The following is a 15,319-nucleotide window of genomic DNA, read 5'->3' on the forward strand; positions in this document are numbered from 1 at the left end:
CAAGTAAACAAATTAAAATGAAGCTAACAGTTCAGCCCATAGTCAAGTGACAGGTCTAGAAACTGCTGAAAGGCTGGTTTCTAATGGTCCTTTTTCAATTCTGCTTTCCAAAAATAATTTTTCAGCCCATCTTCCATGTTTGACCACAAGCTCTTTTAAATTGGTTTTGTTATGATTACAAGGACCATGAGGAACACCATGTAAGTTAGGAGACAATGACTCTGTACTTCCAGCTCCAAAGTATATACATGCAAACAAAACAAAACCAGATATAGTCTTGAAAATGTAATGGTAAAACTATAAAGGACCAAAACAAAAGCAAATAAAAGAAGCCAGCTTCATTGGCCCAGTTCACATGATATGAGGATGGTTAATAAGGCATGATGGCTTGTCAACCACCCCCATGCGTACTGGCTCATTTCCCTAATTACACTTGCCAGGCGTGGCTTGCCATTACATGTGAATGCAGCGATGGTGGGTGGCTGGGGTTGTTAACAAACTACCCTAAATCCAATCTCTGTTGTAGAGTTGCTGGGTGGTTTGTTGACCACCCCAGCCAGCCACTCTTGCCAGGCCTGCATGTAATGACAAGCTGCGCCCATCAAGGATAATTAGGGAAATCAGTCAGCATGCATGGGGGTGGTAATAAGTAACTGTGACTTATTAACCACCCATGAGCATGCAAACCCTGTCACTGTATCTTTGAAATCATGCTTTCTTGGCCCATATTCTAACATTCCTCAATGGCCATCTCAGCTTAATACATCAGTGGGTAATCATTTTGTTACCCATGTGGAGCACATGTGGAACTTGTTTAGGGCAGGCCATCACTACTAAAAATAGATGCGAACAAAGCAACAGACTTTGGTCCTCAATGTGAGCCTGGAGACAGCCTGGTCTATACTTTGAGGAAGAAAAAACTGTAATAGTCCCAGAGTTTAAAAAAATAATACTGAAGCATCCTTTTCTGTTAAATGCCATTCTATTTTTCCAAGCTTTTACAAATGTGCATTTTCAAATTTGTTTCTCAGTCTTTATACAATAATGCTCCCTTTTAAGGTTTGGATTTTTTGCAGTCTGCTTCCCCCTTCCCCAACAACAAAAACACTGCTTCACTGGAGATACCTCCTGGGCTCATACATCTCCTGTGCTACTTCTCCCCAAACCGTCCTCATTTCAGTTCCTGCATGCATACAAACCCTCACTCAGTTCTCCACACTGCCTTAATTATATACTACTTCTCCTCATGCCCTGGTGTAACTAGGTCTAAAGCTGTCCAGGAAGACTATAATCTCACTCTTCCCTTTCAATGATCCCAGGAGGGTTGTGAACCCACACTCTGTGAAACATTGATTGCGACAGTTTATAGGCCTATTACAAAGAAGACCTAAAAACTGTTTGCACCCCAGCCCTGTTCCTAGCTGGTGTCCCCTGCATGTTCTAAAACTGCTGTTTTGACGCTAACTTCAAAGCAATGTTTTCTCTAATTCAGCAACCCAATTTAGGAATATTTATGGCATGTACACCTGTTTCAGAACTATTGCAGTCTCTCCAAAGGACACAATGACACCAGGGTGGTTTAAGACACTACCTAAACTTAAAGTTAACTGAAAATTGTGGGGGAATCATAGGTCCCCTAGCTATGCTGTAATTAAATCTCTCCTCAACATCAGGGTGTATATGGAGATTCTTCACCAACTGCGTATGCACATTTGCAGACCAGTAATTAAGAATCGAGTTTGAAAGGCATTCCATTAACTATTCCATGCACTGACCCAGTTCACACGTAACAAGCCACTGTGGGTGAATTTTTGTGCAGTGGCTTAAAATAAGCCATAATGGGTGGTTTAAATTGGCTGCGTGTGCTGGGCACCATTAGCCTAATTACCTGCCTGGGAACAGCTTGTTGTATCTGAACCTGGGCAACATGGCTTATTTGAGGAGGAAACAACCTGCAAATAACCCAACAGCAGACCATTACCCAGATGGGTAATTAGGCTAATGGTTCAAATAATTGATCATGCGAACCAGGTCATAGTCTGATTACTTTAGTATTTAAACAGGATAGAGAGTATTACATTTAGAGAGTATTACACAAAAGAGCTTGTGTATTACACTGACTTGAACTTAAATCTCATACCAGTGGGCAACCTCAACTGACAGACAAATGAATCTAGGGTAGAGATCTGAAGGCCCAGGAAAAAAGCAGAAGGCCTGGGGCGGGCGGCGGAGAAACTTCTCTAATCAGATGATGGTGAAAGTGCAAAGTAAAGCTGAGGAAATTATTTATTTATCTTATGGCACATTTACATCGCATTACAACAAAAACAGAGCATAATAAATATGAAATGTAAAATATAAAATATAAAATATAGAAAGGAATATTACAAATGTATGTCTAGGTTACAGATATAGCTTTTTACTTCAGTTGTCCAAGCCAGGAAATCAGCAAACTCTCCATTGTAGGCTCGGTTTTGACACTCTGTCACTATGTGTTGGATAGTTTTTCAGCCCCACAATCACAATTTGATGATGTTGTTTTGCCCCATTTATAAAGGGCATCTGCACATCTACCATGACCCGTGCGAATTCAGTTCAAGGTTGTCCATATCGCACAGGGCTGGTCAAATGCAGGTGGTTTTTCCAAGATGCAGGGCAAGCTTTGGCATTGTGGGGGGCAGTTTCCTAGCCAATGTTGTTTCCACGTGTTGTGGATACTGAAATCATCTTCTAGAAGAGCTTTAGCGGTAGAAATGGCTGGATGTCTCAATCTTAGCCTGTTTTGCTCCAAGTAGGCTACATCATTTAGTATTGGTAGCTGGAGATGGTCAATAATCTTCCGGTATTCTTGAAGAAGGGCGCTCTTTCATCTTGCATCCAGAGGTGGTATATGGCTCAAAACAGGCAGCCAGTATGTTAGAGTAGATCGTATCATCCCACTAACAATACGCATTGACTCATGCAGTTGTGTATTGATCTTTCTTGTGTGTGGACTACTAAGCCACACTGGGGCACAGTACTCTGCTGCTGAGTAAACCAGACTGAGTGCGATCATTCTCAGCGTATCCGCTGTTGATCCCCAGCTAGTGCCGCATAGTTTGTGTAGAATGTTATTTCTACTTCTCAGTTTGGCAGCAGTCTTCATCAAGTGTTATTTATAGGAAAGTGTCCTATCCAGTGTGACCCCAAGATATTTGGGATGCATGTTGTGACTGAGCCGGTTTCCCTTAAATTGAATGTTGAGCTCTCTGCCTGCTGATCTATTGCAAAGGTGGAAGCATGTTACTTCCGTCTTTGTTGGATTGGGCTGTAACCTCCACTTACAGAAATATTTATCCAGTATGACTAGATCAGAAGTGAGGACATTTTCAGTTGTCTCAAAGGATTTACGTTGTGTGGCTATAGCCCAATATCCCCATACCAAAAAAGGGAAGCCCCAAAGAGTGTTCAAACTATCGAACAGTGGCACTTATTTCACATGCCAGTAAGGTAATGCTCAAGATCTTGTAAGGCAGACTCCAGCAATTCATGGAACGAGAATTGCCAGACGTACAAGCTGGGTTTAGAAATGGCAGACGAAATAGAGACCAAATTGCCAATATCTGCTGGATAATGGAGAAAGCCAGGGAGTTTCAGAAAAACATCTATTTCTGTTTTATTGACTATTCTAAAGCCTTTGACTGTGTGGATCATCACAAATTGTGGCAAGTTCTTGGTGGGATGGGGATACCAAGTCATCTTGTCTGCCTCCTGAGGAATCTGTATAAGAACAAGTAGCAACAGTAAGAACAGACCACGGAACAACGGACTGGTTTAAGACTGAGAAAGGAGTATGGCAGGGTTGAATACTCTCACCCTACCTATTCAACCTGTATGCAGAACACATGCAACGTGCTGGGCTTGATGAAGCCAAGGCTGGAGTTAAAATCGCTGCGAGAAACATTAACAATCTCAGATATGCAGATGATACCACTTTGATGGCTGAAAGCGAGGAGGAGCTGAGGAACCTCATGAGGAAGGTGAAAGAAGAAAGTGCAAAAGCTGGGTTGCAGTTCAACCTCAAAAAAACCAAGATTATGGCAACCAGCTTGATTGATAACTGGCAAATAGAGGGAGGAAACGTGGAGGCAGTGACAGACTTTGTCTTTCTAGGCGCAAAGATTACTGCAGATGCTGACTGCAGCCAGGAAATCAGAAGACGTTGACTTCTTGGGAGGACAGCAATGACAAATCTTGATAAAATAGTGAAGAGCAGAGACATCACACTCACAACAAAGGTCCGCATAGTTAAAGCAGTGGTATTCCCCATAGTAACCTATGGCTGAGAGAGCTGGACCATAAGGAAGGCTGAGTGAAGGAAGATAGATGCTTTTGAACTGTGGTGCTGGAGGAAAATTCTGAGAGTGGCTTGGACTGCAAGAAGATCAAACCAGTCCATACTCCAGGAAATAAAGCTAGACTGCTCACTTGAGGGAATGATATTAAAGGCCAAACTGAAGTACTTCGGCCACATCATGAGAAGACAGGATACCCTGGAGAAGATGCTGATGCTAGGGAAAGTGGAAGGCAAAAGGAAGAGGGGCCGACCAAGGGCAAGATGGATGGATGATATTCTGCAGGTGACGGACTCGACCTTGGGGGAGCTGGGGGTGGTGATGGCCGACAGGAAGCTCTGGCGTAGGCTGGTCCATGAAGTCACAAAGAGTTGGAAGCGACTGACCGAATAAACAACGAGATTTTGATGAGGTGCTTGAAGAAGGAAGAAGCTTGACAAATTGGGAGCAGACAGACTGTTGGAAAGAGGGAATAGCGGTGCAGAAGAAGTGACAATACTGCTGATAGCAAGTAAGCTGGTGTGAGTTGGAAGAATCAGTAGCACAGGAGGAGTTCCCTGTGTTCACACAGGCTGCTTATGAAGACTCTGATAATATAGTTGCCAAGGTCAATAAATAGGACCTGTTGTGGATTGCAGAACTGTTCTTTTTAGAAGAGGAAGAGAGAAGATGGGCGAGTCTGCACATCACACTAATCCTCCCTGGGAATAATCCTCCATAGCTTGGTTGTCACTCACAGACTGGGTCTGCACAACACACTAACCCATAATGGGTAACCGCCCATGATGGGTTAGTGCATTGTGCGAACCCAGACCGTTCTTAACAGAGTGGATTCTTTTTCCCAAACAACCCACCCTGCTACCCAATGATGAGTAGGGGTTGTTTTACCCATAATGGGTTGGCATGTTGTGCGAACCCAGCCAGACCAACCTATCATGGGTAAAGGGCATAGGTCAGTGTGTCGTTTGGCAAGACCGGCAGAAAACCCTGCTGCTGTTACCAATCGGGGCTGCTGCCCACGCCCTTTCCCCCCTTGCCAGTGACAGCTCCTCCAACGGTGCTCAAAAGGCACCTTGGAGGGGCTGTCACCCCCTCCCAACACCTTGCCCCCAACAATCCCCCATCCTGGTTCCAAATTTGATCTTGATCGCAGTAGGAGCCCCTTTTTTAAAAAATGTCCCACCCCAAAACTCTTCACTTCCCCATGCCCAGAGAATGTGCACAAGTGGGTTTTAAAAAAATTCCGTTGGTTTTCCCCAGATGCACATGTGCACAACAGTGGGAAACTGAAGGATACCAGCTTGCCTCTCCTGTACCCCTGTATGTTGCACCTGGCAAGCACACAGGGGTGCAGCCGAGGATAGCCTGTATTGCCATTCCCCTTCCCTGTCAAGATTACCCAATCACAAAAGAATGGGATGTGGGGGAAAAGGTTGAAAGTTACCTACTTACCTGAGGGAATCCCATGATGTTATGGATGGACTAGTCCCTTAAGGAAATCCCCTAATTGGCACCCCACTCCCCTCCCCATGAAAGTAAATGTGTGCCCCCTCACCTGTACCCCTGCATGTTTGCCAAATGCAACATATGGAGAGCAGGAGGGGCAATCTGGTATCCTTCCATTTTCCACTGTTGCGCATGTTCACAATTGTGGGAAACTGAAGAAAAAAATGTTTTGCAAACAATCCACAATGCATAGTTAGTGCATGTACCAGACGATTGGGCAAACAACCCACAGTGCGAGACTTTGCCCAATCGTCTGTAAAAAACTTTGTAAAAAAGTTTTTCCCGCTCCCATTTTTGCAGAAAAACAGTGCCGGGAAATTTATAAAAACGGCCAGAACAGAGGACTTGCTAGCAGACAAGACAGGTCTGCTGCCAAGTCTTCTGGGATGCTGGGTGGAGGACTGAGCAGAAGGGCAGGGGGACGAGGGGGCAAAGTCTCGCACTGTGGGTTGTTTGCCCAATCGTCTGGTACATGCACTAACTATGCATTGTGGATTGTTTGCAAAACAGCCCACGGTGTGTGGCTAGTCACCCATCATGGGCTAGCATATCATGTGAATGCACCCACTAACTCAACAGACGATTGGGCGCTCCGCAGGTTTCCATGGCTTGTTTCCCCCCCTCAGTCCTCCTGCTAACTCCCAACTCTTATCCCAGGTGCCTTTGTGGCAGAAATCCTTGTGTTCTCAGTCCCTACATCAACACCCTTTCTGCAATTGGTCCACTCAGGCTGCTGGCTCAGAAGAGGAATGCCCCCACCCCCTGCCATCACAGCACCAAATGGAATAATTTTCTGAAACCTTATGAACACAGTAATGTGTTTGCAAACTTTTTTTTTTTAAGGAGGGTGTTGTGCAAGACTGCCTGTCTACTATTTAGCCCAGTATACCAACATCTCCCTCTTGTCAATGTCCTCGTCCATTTCATCCTCCCCATCAATGCTTCCCTTGCTAACAAACACTTTAAATAAAAAGGCTGCTTTGCCTATTTCTGAATTAAGTATACTTCAGGATCCTTCTCCTGCAGCTGCCAGCCACTTTCTTCTCTTCCCTACCCCAACCCCACCTTTTGTGCTTGCTGCTTCCCTCCAATGGTTTCTGTTGTTAACTGTCAGATATACATATGGGTTAAAAAGCAGTGACGGGGATCGGTAAAGACACGCAAAATTCAAGGCAGACAAGTGAGATGGATCGGTAAATATACACAAATTTCATGGCAGAGCAGTAAAATGGAGGGAAAAATTACACAAATTTCATAGCCACAGATTTTTGAAGGTGTACACTTGTGGAAGACCGGAAAAAAAATGTTGCAGACATATTCAGGACACTGTCTGGTGTCCCTTCTTCTCAATTTTTAGGAGCACGTGGCAGAGTGCACTGAGAAGGGATGGGGGAGGTTGGTGGTGGCACTAGCAAGATTGCAAAGAGCAGCAGGGGTTTTCACTGCTCTTGCTGGGCTGCTCTCTAGCTGTTCCCAACAACCCATAATGAAGTCACCCTGCGGATTCAGACGTCACAAGAAACCCTGAACAACCCAACAACAAGCTATGGTTTCTCAAGGTAGCTTGTCTGTGAAAAATAAGCCACCTTTTGGAAACCACACTAGGTTTGGATGTCACGTCAACCCACCATTCATGGTGTATTGTTATGTCATGCAAAGCAGGTCAATGTGTTCAGTAATCTGTACAAAACCATTAAGCAATCCTGTACTTTGTTCTCCTCACTCCCCACATGGCCAGCATTTTATGAAGTCAGATCCCCAAAGAAGGAAATGCAAAATATACCTTTTCTACCTTCTTGTCAGAAATATCTTGTTTTTCTAGAACTGCCATACTCTCCTTCAGATTCTTCACTATGTCTGCAGGAGACTTGTGTGATTTGCCAAAGGGAAATGGCATGTTTGCAAGCTACACGTGCCTTTTCTTCTAGAATTCCTCTTTCACCTGTAATTTTAAAAAAGTATGTCGTTAGGAGCAGTAAAACAACTGAGTACAAACAAGTAGACACTTTTAACATAGTTTTTCCAAACTGAACCTGAGGTTTTCGCATTCCAAAACAAAGCAGACATCAAGTCATACTAAGAACATCTAATTTTTCAGCATGAATCTTGCCAAATTTTATCCAGAGTTAAAATCCTGTTCAAGACTTGTAATGATCAAAGATACACGCTAAAATGATAGAACATTTATATTTGGCAAACGTAACATTCAAATATAAGAATGCCCAGCTCATTACGTGCATGTGATTATTACAACGTGTACAGGCAGCCTCTTCCCTCTAGAGCAAGATTTTTGACCATGTAGAAGAAACATTTACTTTTCCCTTTTCCCCAACACTGAAGTAGACATGGAAGCCTCAGCTCATGTGGGATCTTGGTATATTGTAGAGCTCCACAGAAATTAGGACCTGTCTATTTTACACTGTATCCTTTCAACAGTTTTATGATTAATACCCTATGGTTTTTAAAAAACAATCCAACTTCTATATTTTGGACAGCAACCTCTAATATAAGTAAAAAAAAAGCCACCTGCAGATCAACTGCTTGAAAGAGAAATCAGAGGGTATTTCAAACATGAGAAGTATTCTGTATCCCAGCAAACATTTCCAGGCAATGTTTAAAATTTGCTTATTCAAGTACATAACGGATAACAACAATATACAAGCAGCCCAGCTGTTATATGTGTATGTGCTAATTAATAAACATTCCCTTAAATTACTTAATGACTGGACTTCTAGAGTTCTCGATCAGATATAAGAGAACAAAAAAGCCTGCACTTCAAAAACGGTGATGGGCTGTTACTCCTACAGCAAACAAAAAGACAGCTGAAGCTGACACAGCAGAGGTCAAAATGTCATTACGAAGAATGGCTGTCCCCACCTGACACAAGTGAAAATAGCCCATACTCTGGGTCAGGAAGCAAATCACTACTGCCCAGTTTACAACAAATGTAAATAAAAATATTCACTAAAACAATGTGGGGAGGGAAAATTAAATTTGGTAAAGTTAACTGAATTCTACGGATTCATAATTTCAAGCCTGAATATATCCATCAGTCATGCCATTCACAAATTTTGACTGTTCTAAAGCCATGATTTGCAAATTAGGCGCAATAATAGGCAAGCTTTATAATTGGACAACAGTGAGATAGTTGAAGTTACAGGTAAAACAGACCTATTTAAGAAAATCTCCACAACCTATACTTCACCTAGCTTTTCCAGATAAGAATGCCCTTTTATGGAACTCTCACCTCCACTGCATACAGGCCTTTAATACTCATTCCCACGTTTCAACAGAGCTTGTCTACAGGAGAGGTACTTGGTGTTTTTAAGAACAGCAACGTTTTGCGGCTCCTTGAAGACCAACATGTTACAATATATAGACCCAGTTCACATGATCACCATGGCGGCTTGTTTATGTCACAGTGCATGCCAGGTGCCTAATTACCTGCTCAGGTGTGGCTTGTCATGTCATCTGACCCCAGGCAGCATGGCCTGTTTGAGGGGGAAACAACCCTCAAATAACCCATGGCCTCTTGTTGGGTGCTTAGGCAAATTATGCCTGGCACATGCTGCCAATTTAAATAAGCCACTGTGTGAACCGGGCCATTATGAAAAATAGATGAAGATTACTCATGCCTCCCCTTTTTGCTGCCTGTTATAGCATGGGACTTTGCACATCTCACCTGTGGGAAGCAATGCACTTTCCATGCATTTTTGGAACTTGCAGAAACTGCCACAGGGAAGATGTGCATGTTGCCCTTTCAGATGTTACACCAAAAGCACAAAAGGTGTGCTTGCTTTCTATAGATTCTTTTAACTTCAGAAGTGGATTGGAGAGAGAACTGTTTCCCACCTCCCAGCTGAGCAGAGGAAGCTGCTCCAGCTGGTCTAGGGACTATAGAAGCAAGCAAGCTCCCAGAGAGCGTGAGATCAGAGACAGCAAACAGGAGTTGGCCAGGGAGTTCGGTGGGGGAGGTCAACGGGGATGCCCCAAATATTTGATTTTTAAACGATTTTTTAAATTTATTTTTCTTGTAACACATGCTTCCATGCCAGTGGGACTCTGTTTTTAAGCTCCAGTGAGTAGAGGACCAGGCACAAGTTACTCTAGAACAATCAGAAAGCTAGACACAAAAAGGGAGAAGAGACTATGGAAGGAAAAGGCTCTCCAGTGGTGGTGACCTGCAAGGTGTGTGCAATGTTTGTTTTCTTGCCTGAGAACAACATGGCCCACGCGTGCAACAAGTGCAAGTTGATCACATTGCTGGAAGAAAAAGAGGATTGGAGCAGCGACTGTCGACCCTCCAGGGAATAAGAGAACACAAAGAGTTCTTGGACAGAATGGTAGAAATACAGCAGCAAAGTGAAGAACAGAAGCTTGAAGAGCAACAGCAAGCTGAAGCAGAAGAGGGAAATGCTGAGGTGAGGAAAAATGCAGTAGAGGATACTCCTTGGAAAAGGGTGACAGTTAGGAGCAGAAGAACTAGACGCCACTCTGCACCAGTGGAAGCAGTGGAGCTATGGAACAGTTTCCAGGTACTTGAGGATGAAAGTGGGGGACAGCCTGCAGAGGAAGAATTACAGGGGAATCTGCATGAGAGCGAGCAAGAGGCTGCAGGTCAGTCAAGCAGAGGTGATGAAACAAAGGCCTACAACAACAAGAAGAGAAGAGGAGGAGTAGCAGGAGACTCCTTGCTGTGTGGGATCGAAACCCAAGTATGTCAGAAAGACCTGTGGACTTGCCAGGTATCCTGTCTCCCGGGAGAATGGATTAGAGACGTGACTGAAGGGTTGCCTGCACTGACAGGTATCCATTTCTTCTCATCCATGTGGGAACAAATGATACCGTCAAGAGGAGCTATGAAGAAATCACGTCAGACTTTGAAGCTTTGGGAAGGAAACTCAAGAACTTTGGGGTCCAGAAAGTTTTCTCATCCATCCTTCCAGTAGTTAGAAGAGGGACAGAAAGGGCAAGAAAAATACTCTGGGTGAATGACTAGCTACGAAGGTAGTGCCGACGAGAGAGGTTTGGATTCCGGGAGCATGGGCTATACTTCCTGGAAGATGGACTGTTGGCAAGGGACAGGTTGCACCTCACAAAGGCTGGGAAGAATGTGTTTGGCCACAGCATGAAGAACTTCATCAGGAGGGCTTTAAATTGAATCCTACAGGGAAGGGAGACATAAAGTTGGGGGTAACAATGGACGAAGGCTCAAGCAATGGAGAGAACAGCTCTACTCGTGCCCAATAATGATCTTCAGAAACATGTAGGAAGAAAGCCAGACTATGAAGCACATGGTCTTCGATGTCTATATACTAATGCCCAGAGTATGGGAAACAAACAGAACGAACTTGAACTCTTAATACAGGAGGGAAATTATGACTTGATAGGTGTAACTGAGACTTGGTGGGATGACTCTCATGACTGGAATACAGCAAATGAAGGATATAACTTGTTCAAAAAGAAAAGGAGGAACAGAAAGGGAGGTGGGGTTGCACTATATGTTAAAAATACATCTCTCTGCACAGAAATACAGGAGGATGAGCTTGGTAGTCCCATCGAGAGCATCTGAGTTAAAATAAATGAAGCAAGGAATAAAAGGAACCTGGTGGTCGGAGTCTACTACCGGCCACCCAATCAAGGAGAAGACGAGGATGAAACTTTTGAAAAGCAAATAGCCAATGTTTCAGGGAAGCATAATATAGTACTAATGGGGGACTTCAATTTCCCTGATATTTGTTGGGGAAAATTCTGCAAAACATGGCCCCTCCAGGAAATTCCTGACTTGTATGGCAGATAACTTCCTTCTACAGAAAGTTAAGGAAGGAACTAGAGGATCGGCTATCCTTGATTTGATCCTAACTAACACCAAAAAAAGATGTCCTCTTCATCATAGGGGATTGGAATGCTAAAGTAGGAAATCAAGAAATCACCGGGATAACAGGCAGGCATGGCCTTGGTGTACAAAATGAAGCAGGACAAAAGCTAATAGAGTTTTGCCAAGAGAACATGCTGATCATAGCAAACACTCTTTTCCAACAGCACAAGAGGCGACTCTACACATGGACGTCACCAGATGGTCAATATCGAAATCAGATTGATTATGTCCTTTGCAGCCAAAGATGGAGAAGCTCCATACAGTCAGTCAAAACAAGACCTGGAGCTGACTGTGGCTCAGATCATGAGCTGCTTCTTGCAAAATTTCGGCTTAAATTGAAGAACGTCGGGAAAACCACTAAACCGTTCAGGTATGACCTAAATCATATCCCTGATGAATATACAGTGGAGGTGACAAATAGATTTCAGGGATTAGACCTGATAGACAGAGTGCCTGAGGAACTATGGACGGAGGTCCGTAACATTGTTCAGGAGGCAGCAACGAAATCCATCCCAAAGAAAAAGAAATGCAAGAAAGCAAAGTGGCTGTCTGATGAGGCTTTACAAGTAGCTGAGGAAAGAAGGGAAGCGAAAAGCAAGGGAGAAAGGGGAAGATATACCCAACTGAACGGAGAGTTCAAGAGAATAGCAAGGAGAGACAAGAAGGCCTTCTTAAATGAACAATGCAAAGAAATCGAGGAAAACAACAGAATGGGAAAGACTAGAGATCTCTTCAAGAAAATTGGAGATCTCAAGGGAACGTTTTGTGCAAAGACGGGCACGATAAAGGACAAAGAAGGCAGGGACCTAACAGAAGCAGATGAGATTAAGAAGAGGTGGCAAGAATACACAGAAGAACTATACAGGAAAGATCTGAATGTCCCAGATAGCCATGGTAGTGCGGTCACTGAACTTGAGCCGGACATCCTAGAGAGTGAAGTCAAGTGGGCCTTAGGAAGCATTAGTAACAACAAAGCTAGCGGAGATGACAGTATTCCAGCCGAGCTATTTAAAATCCTAAAAGATGATGCTGTTAAAGTGCTGCATTCAATATGTCAACAAATCTGGAACACTCAACAGTGGCCACAAGACTGGAAAAGGTCAGTTTACATTCCAATTCCAAAGAAGGGCAACGCCAAAGAGTGTTCAAACTACCGCACCATTGCGCTCATTTCACATGCCAGCAAGGTGATGCTCAAAATCCTACAAGCTAGGCTTCAGCAGTATGTGAACCGAGAACTACCGGAAGTACAAGCTGGGTTTAGAAGAGGCAGAGGAACTAGAGATCAAATCGCCAACATTCGCTGGATCATGGAGAAAGCAAGAGAATTCCAGAAAAACGTCTATTTCTGCTTCATTGACTATGCTAAAGCCTTTGATTGTGTGGATCACAACAAACTGTGGCAAATTCTTAAAGTGATGGGAGTACCAGACCACCTTACCTGTCTCCTGAGAAACCTGTACGAGGGTCAAGAAGCAACAGTAAGAACCAGACATGGAACAACCGATTGGTTCAAAATTGGGAAAGGAGTACGACAAGGCTGCATATTGTCACCCTGCTTATTTAACTTATATGCAGAGTACGTCATGAGAAATGCCGGGTTGGATGAATCAGAGGTCGGAATTAAGATTGCTGGGAGAATTATCAACAACCTCCGATATGCAGACGATACCACCCTAATGGCAGAAAGCGAAGAGGATCTAAAGAGCCTCTTGTTGAGGGTGAAAGAGGAGAGTGCAAAAGCTGGTTTGAAACTCAACATTAAAAAAACTAAGATCATGGCATCTGGCCCCATCACTTCCTGGCATATAGAATGGGAAGAAATGGAAGCAGTGACAGATTTTACTTTCTTGGGCTCCAAGATCACCGCAGACGGTGACTGTAGCCATGAAATTAAAAGACGCTTGCTCCTGGGGAGGAAAGCTATGGCCAACCTAGACAGCATAGTAAGAAGCAGAGACATCACCTTGCCGACAAAGGTCCGTCTAATCAAAGCTATGGTTTTCCCAGTAGTAATGTATGGCTGTGAGAGCTGGACTATAAGGAAGGCTGAGCGCCGAAGAATTGATGCTTTCGAACTGTGGTGCTGGAGAAGACTCTTACGAGTGCCCTGGACTGCAAGGAGGTCAAATCAGTCCATCCTAAAGGAAATCAACCCTGAGTGCTCATTGGAAGGACAGATACTGAAGCTGAAGCTCCAATATTTTGGCCACCTAATGCGAAGAGAAAACTCCCTGGAAAAGACCCTGATGCTGGGAAAGACTGAAGGCAAAAGGAGAAGGGGACGGCAGAGGATGAGATGGCTAGATAGCATCACGGATGCAATGAATATGAACTTGAGCACGCTCCGGGAGAGAGCGCAGGACAGGAAGGCCTGGCGTGCTATGGTCCATGGGGTCACGAAGAGTCAGACACGACTGAACAACAACAACAACAACAACAGAGATGACTTAGTGGATAAAGTAGCAGTTACGGGAACTCTGGGGGAAAGTGACCATGTTATACCTGAGTTCTTGGTTCTAAAGGAAGCAAAAGCCGAGTGTAGCCAAATGCATACCCTGGATTTTAGGAAAGCCAATTCTAATAAATCAGAACAATGATCAGGAAGGTCCCATAGCAAGCGACTCTAATGAGAAAAGGAGTCCAAAATGGGTGGGAGTTTTTAAAAAAGGAAATTCTCAAGGCACAATTACAAACAATTCCAAAAAGAAGAAAAGGTGGAAGACAACAGAAGAAGCCAATGTGGCTTCACAAAAAGCTTAGAGATGACCTGAAGACAAAAAAGGACACATATAGGAAGTGGAAGGAAGGCCAAGCAACAAAGGAAGAGTACAGGCAGGTAGCACAGAATTGCAGGGATGGCGTCAGGAAGGCTAAAGCTGAGAACAAGCCGAGGCTAGCAAGAGATGCTAAAAGCAACAAAAAGGCTTCCTTCCACTACATGCATAGTAAAAGACAGAGGAAAGAAATGGTGGTTCAGCTATTAAATAAGAATGGCAAAACGATAACAGATGGCAAGGAAAAGGCAGAAGTGCTCAATTCTCACTTTGGCTCAGTCTTCTCCCAAAAGAGGGTCTATGAGCCCCCTGGAAAAGACAAAGTACAGGCTGCAGGGGCAGGATTGCAGCTCAAGATTGATAAGCATATGGTCAAGGAACACCTAATTACTTTGAATGAGTTCAAATCTCCAGGGCCAGATGAACTGCATCCTACAGTAATAAAGAAACTGGTAGAAGAACTCTCAGAACCACTGTCTATTGTCTTTGAGCAATCATGGAGGACGGGTGAAGTGCCAGATGACTGGAGGAGGGCTAATGTAATATAATACCCTATCTTCAAAAAGGGTAAAAAGGAGGAACCTGGGAACTACAGACCAGTCAGTCTGACATCAATCCCTGGGGAAATTCTGGAGCAGATGATAAAGCAATCCATCTGGAAGCACCTTGACAACAATGCCGTGATTACTCGAAGCCAACACGGATTTGTCAAGTACAAATCCTGCCAGACCAATCTGATCTCATTTTTTGATCAGGTCACCTCCCTTGTGGACTGTGGGAATGCTGTGGACATAATATACCTCAACTTCAGCAAAGCTTTCGAC

General features: G+C 43.9%; 1 protein-coding gene across 2 annotated transcripts in view; it reads right to left on the reverse strand.

The window, feature by feature from the left end:
* The window catches only part of CAB39 (calcium binding protein 39), a 65,462-nt gene that overhangs the window by 18,855 nt on the left and 31,288 nt on the right, over window positions 1-15,319 (reverse strand). For both annotated transcript variants that reach the window (XM_084847050.1, XM_084847051.1), the window contains one exon: window positions 7,624-7,782. In XM_084847050.1, the coding sequence (XP_084703176.1) occupies window positions 7,624-7,737 (114 nt within the window). In that variant the 5' untranslated portion in view covers window positions 7,738-7,782. The remainder of the gene's footprint in view (window positions 1-7,623; window positions 7,783-15,319) is intronic.

Source organism: Heloderma suspectum, chromosome 3 (assembly GCF_057233095.1).
Source record: "Heloderma suspectum isolate Gila_16-S chromosome 3, 16-S_ref, whole genome shotgun sequence".
In the NCBI taxonomy this organism is placed as follows: domain Eukaryota; kingdom Metazoa; phylum Chordata; class Lepidosauria; order Squamata; family Helodermatidae; genus Heloderma; species Heloderma suspectum.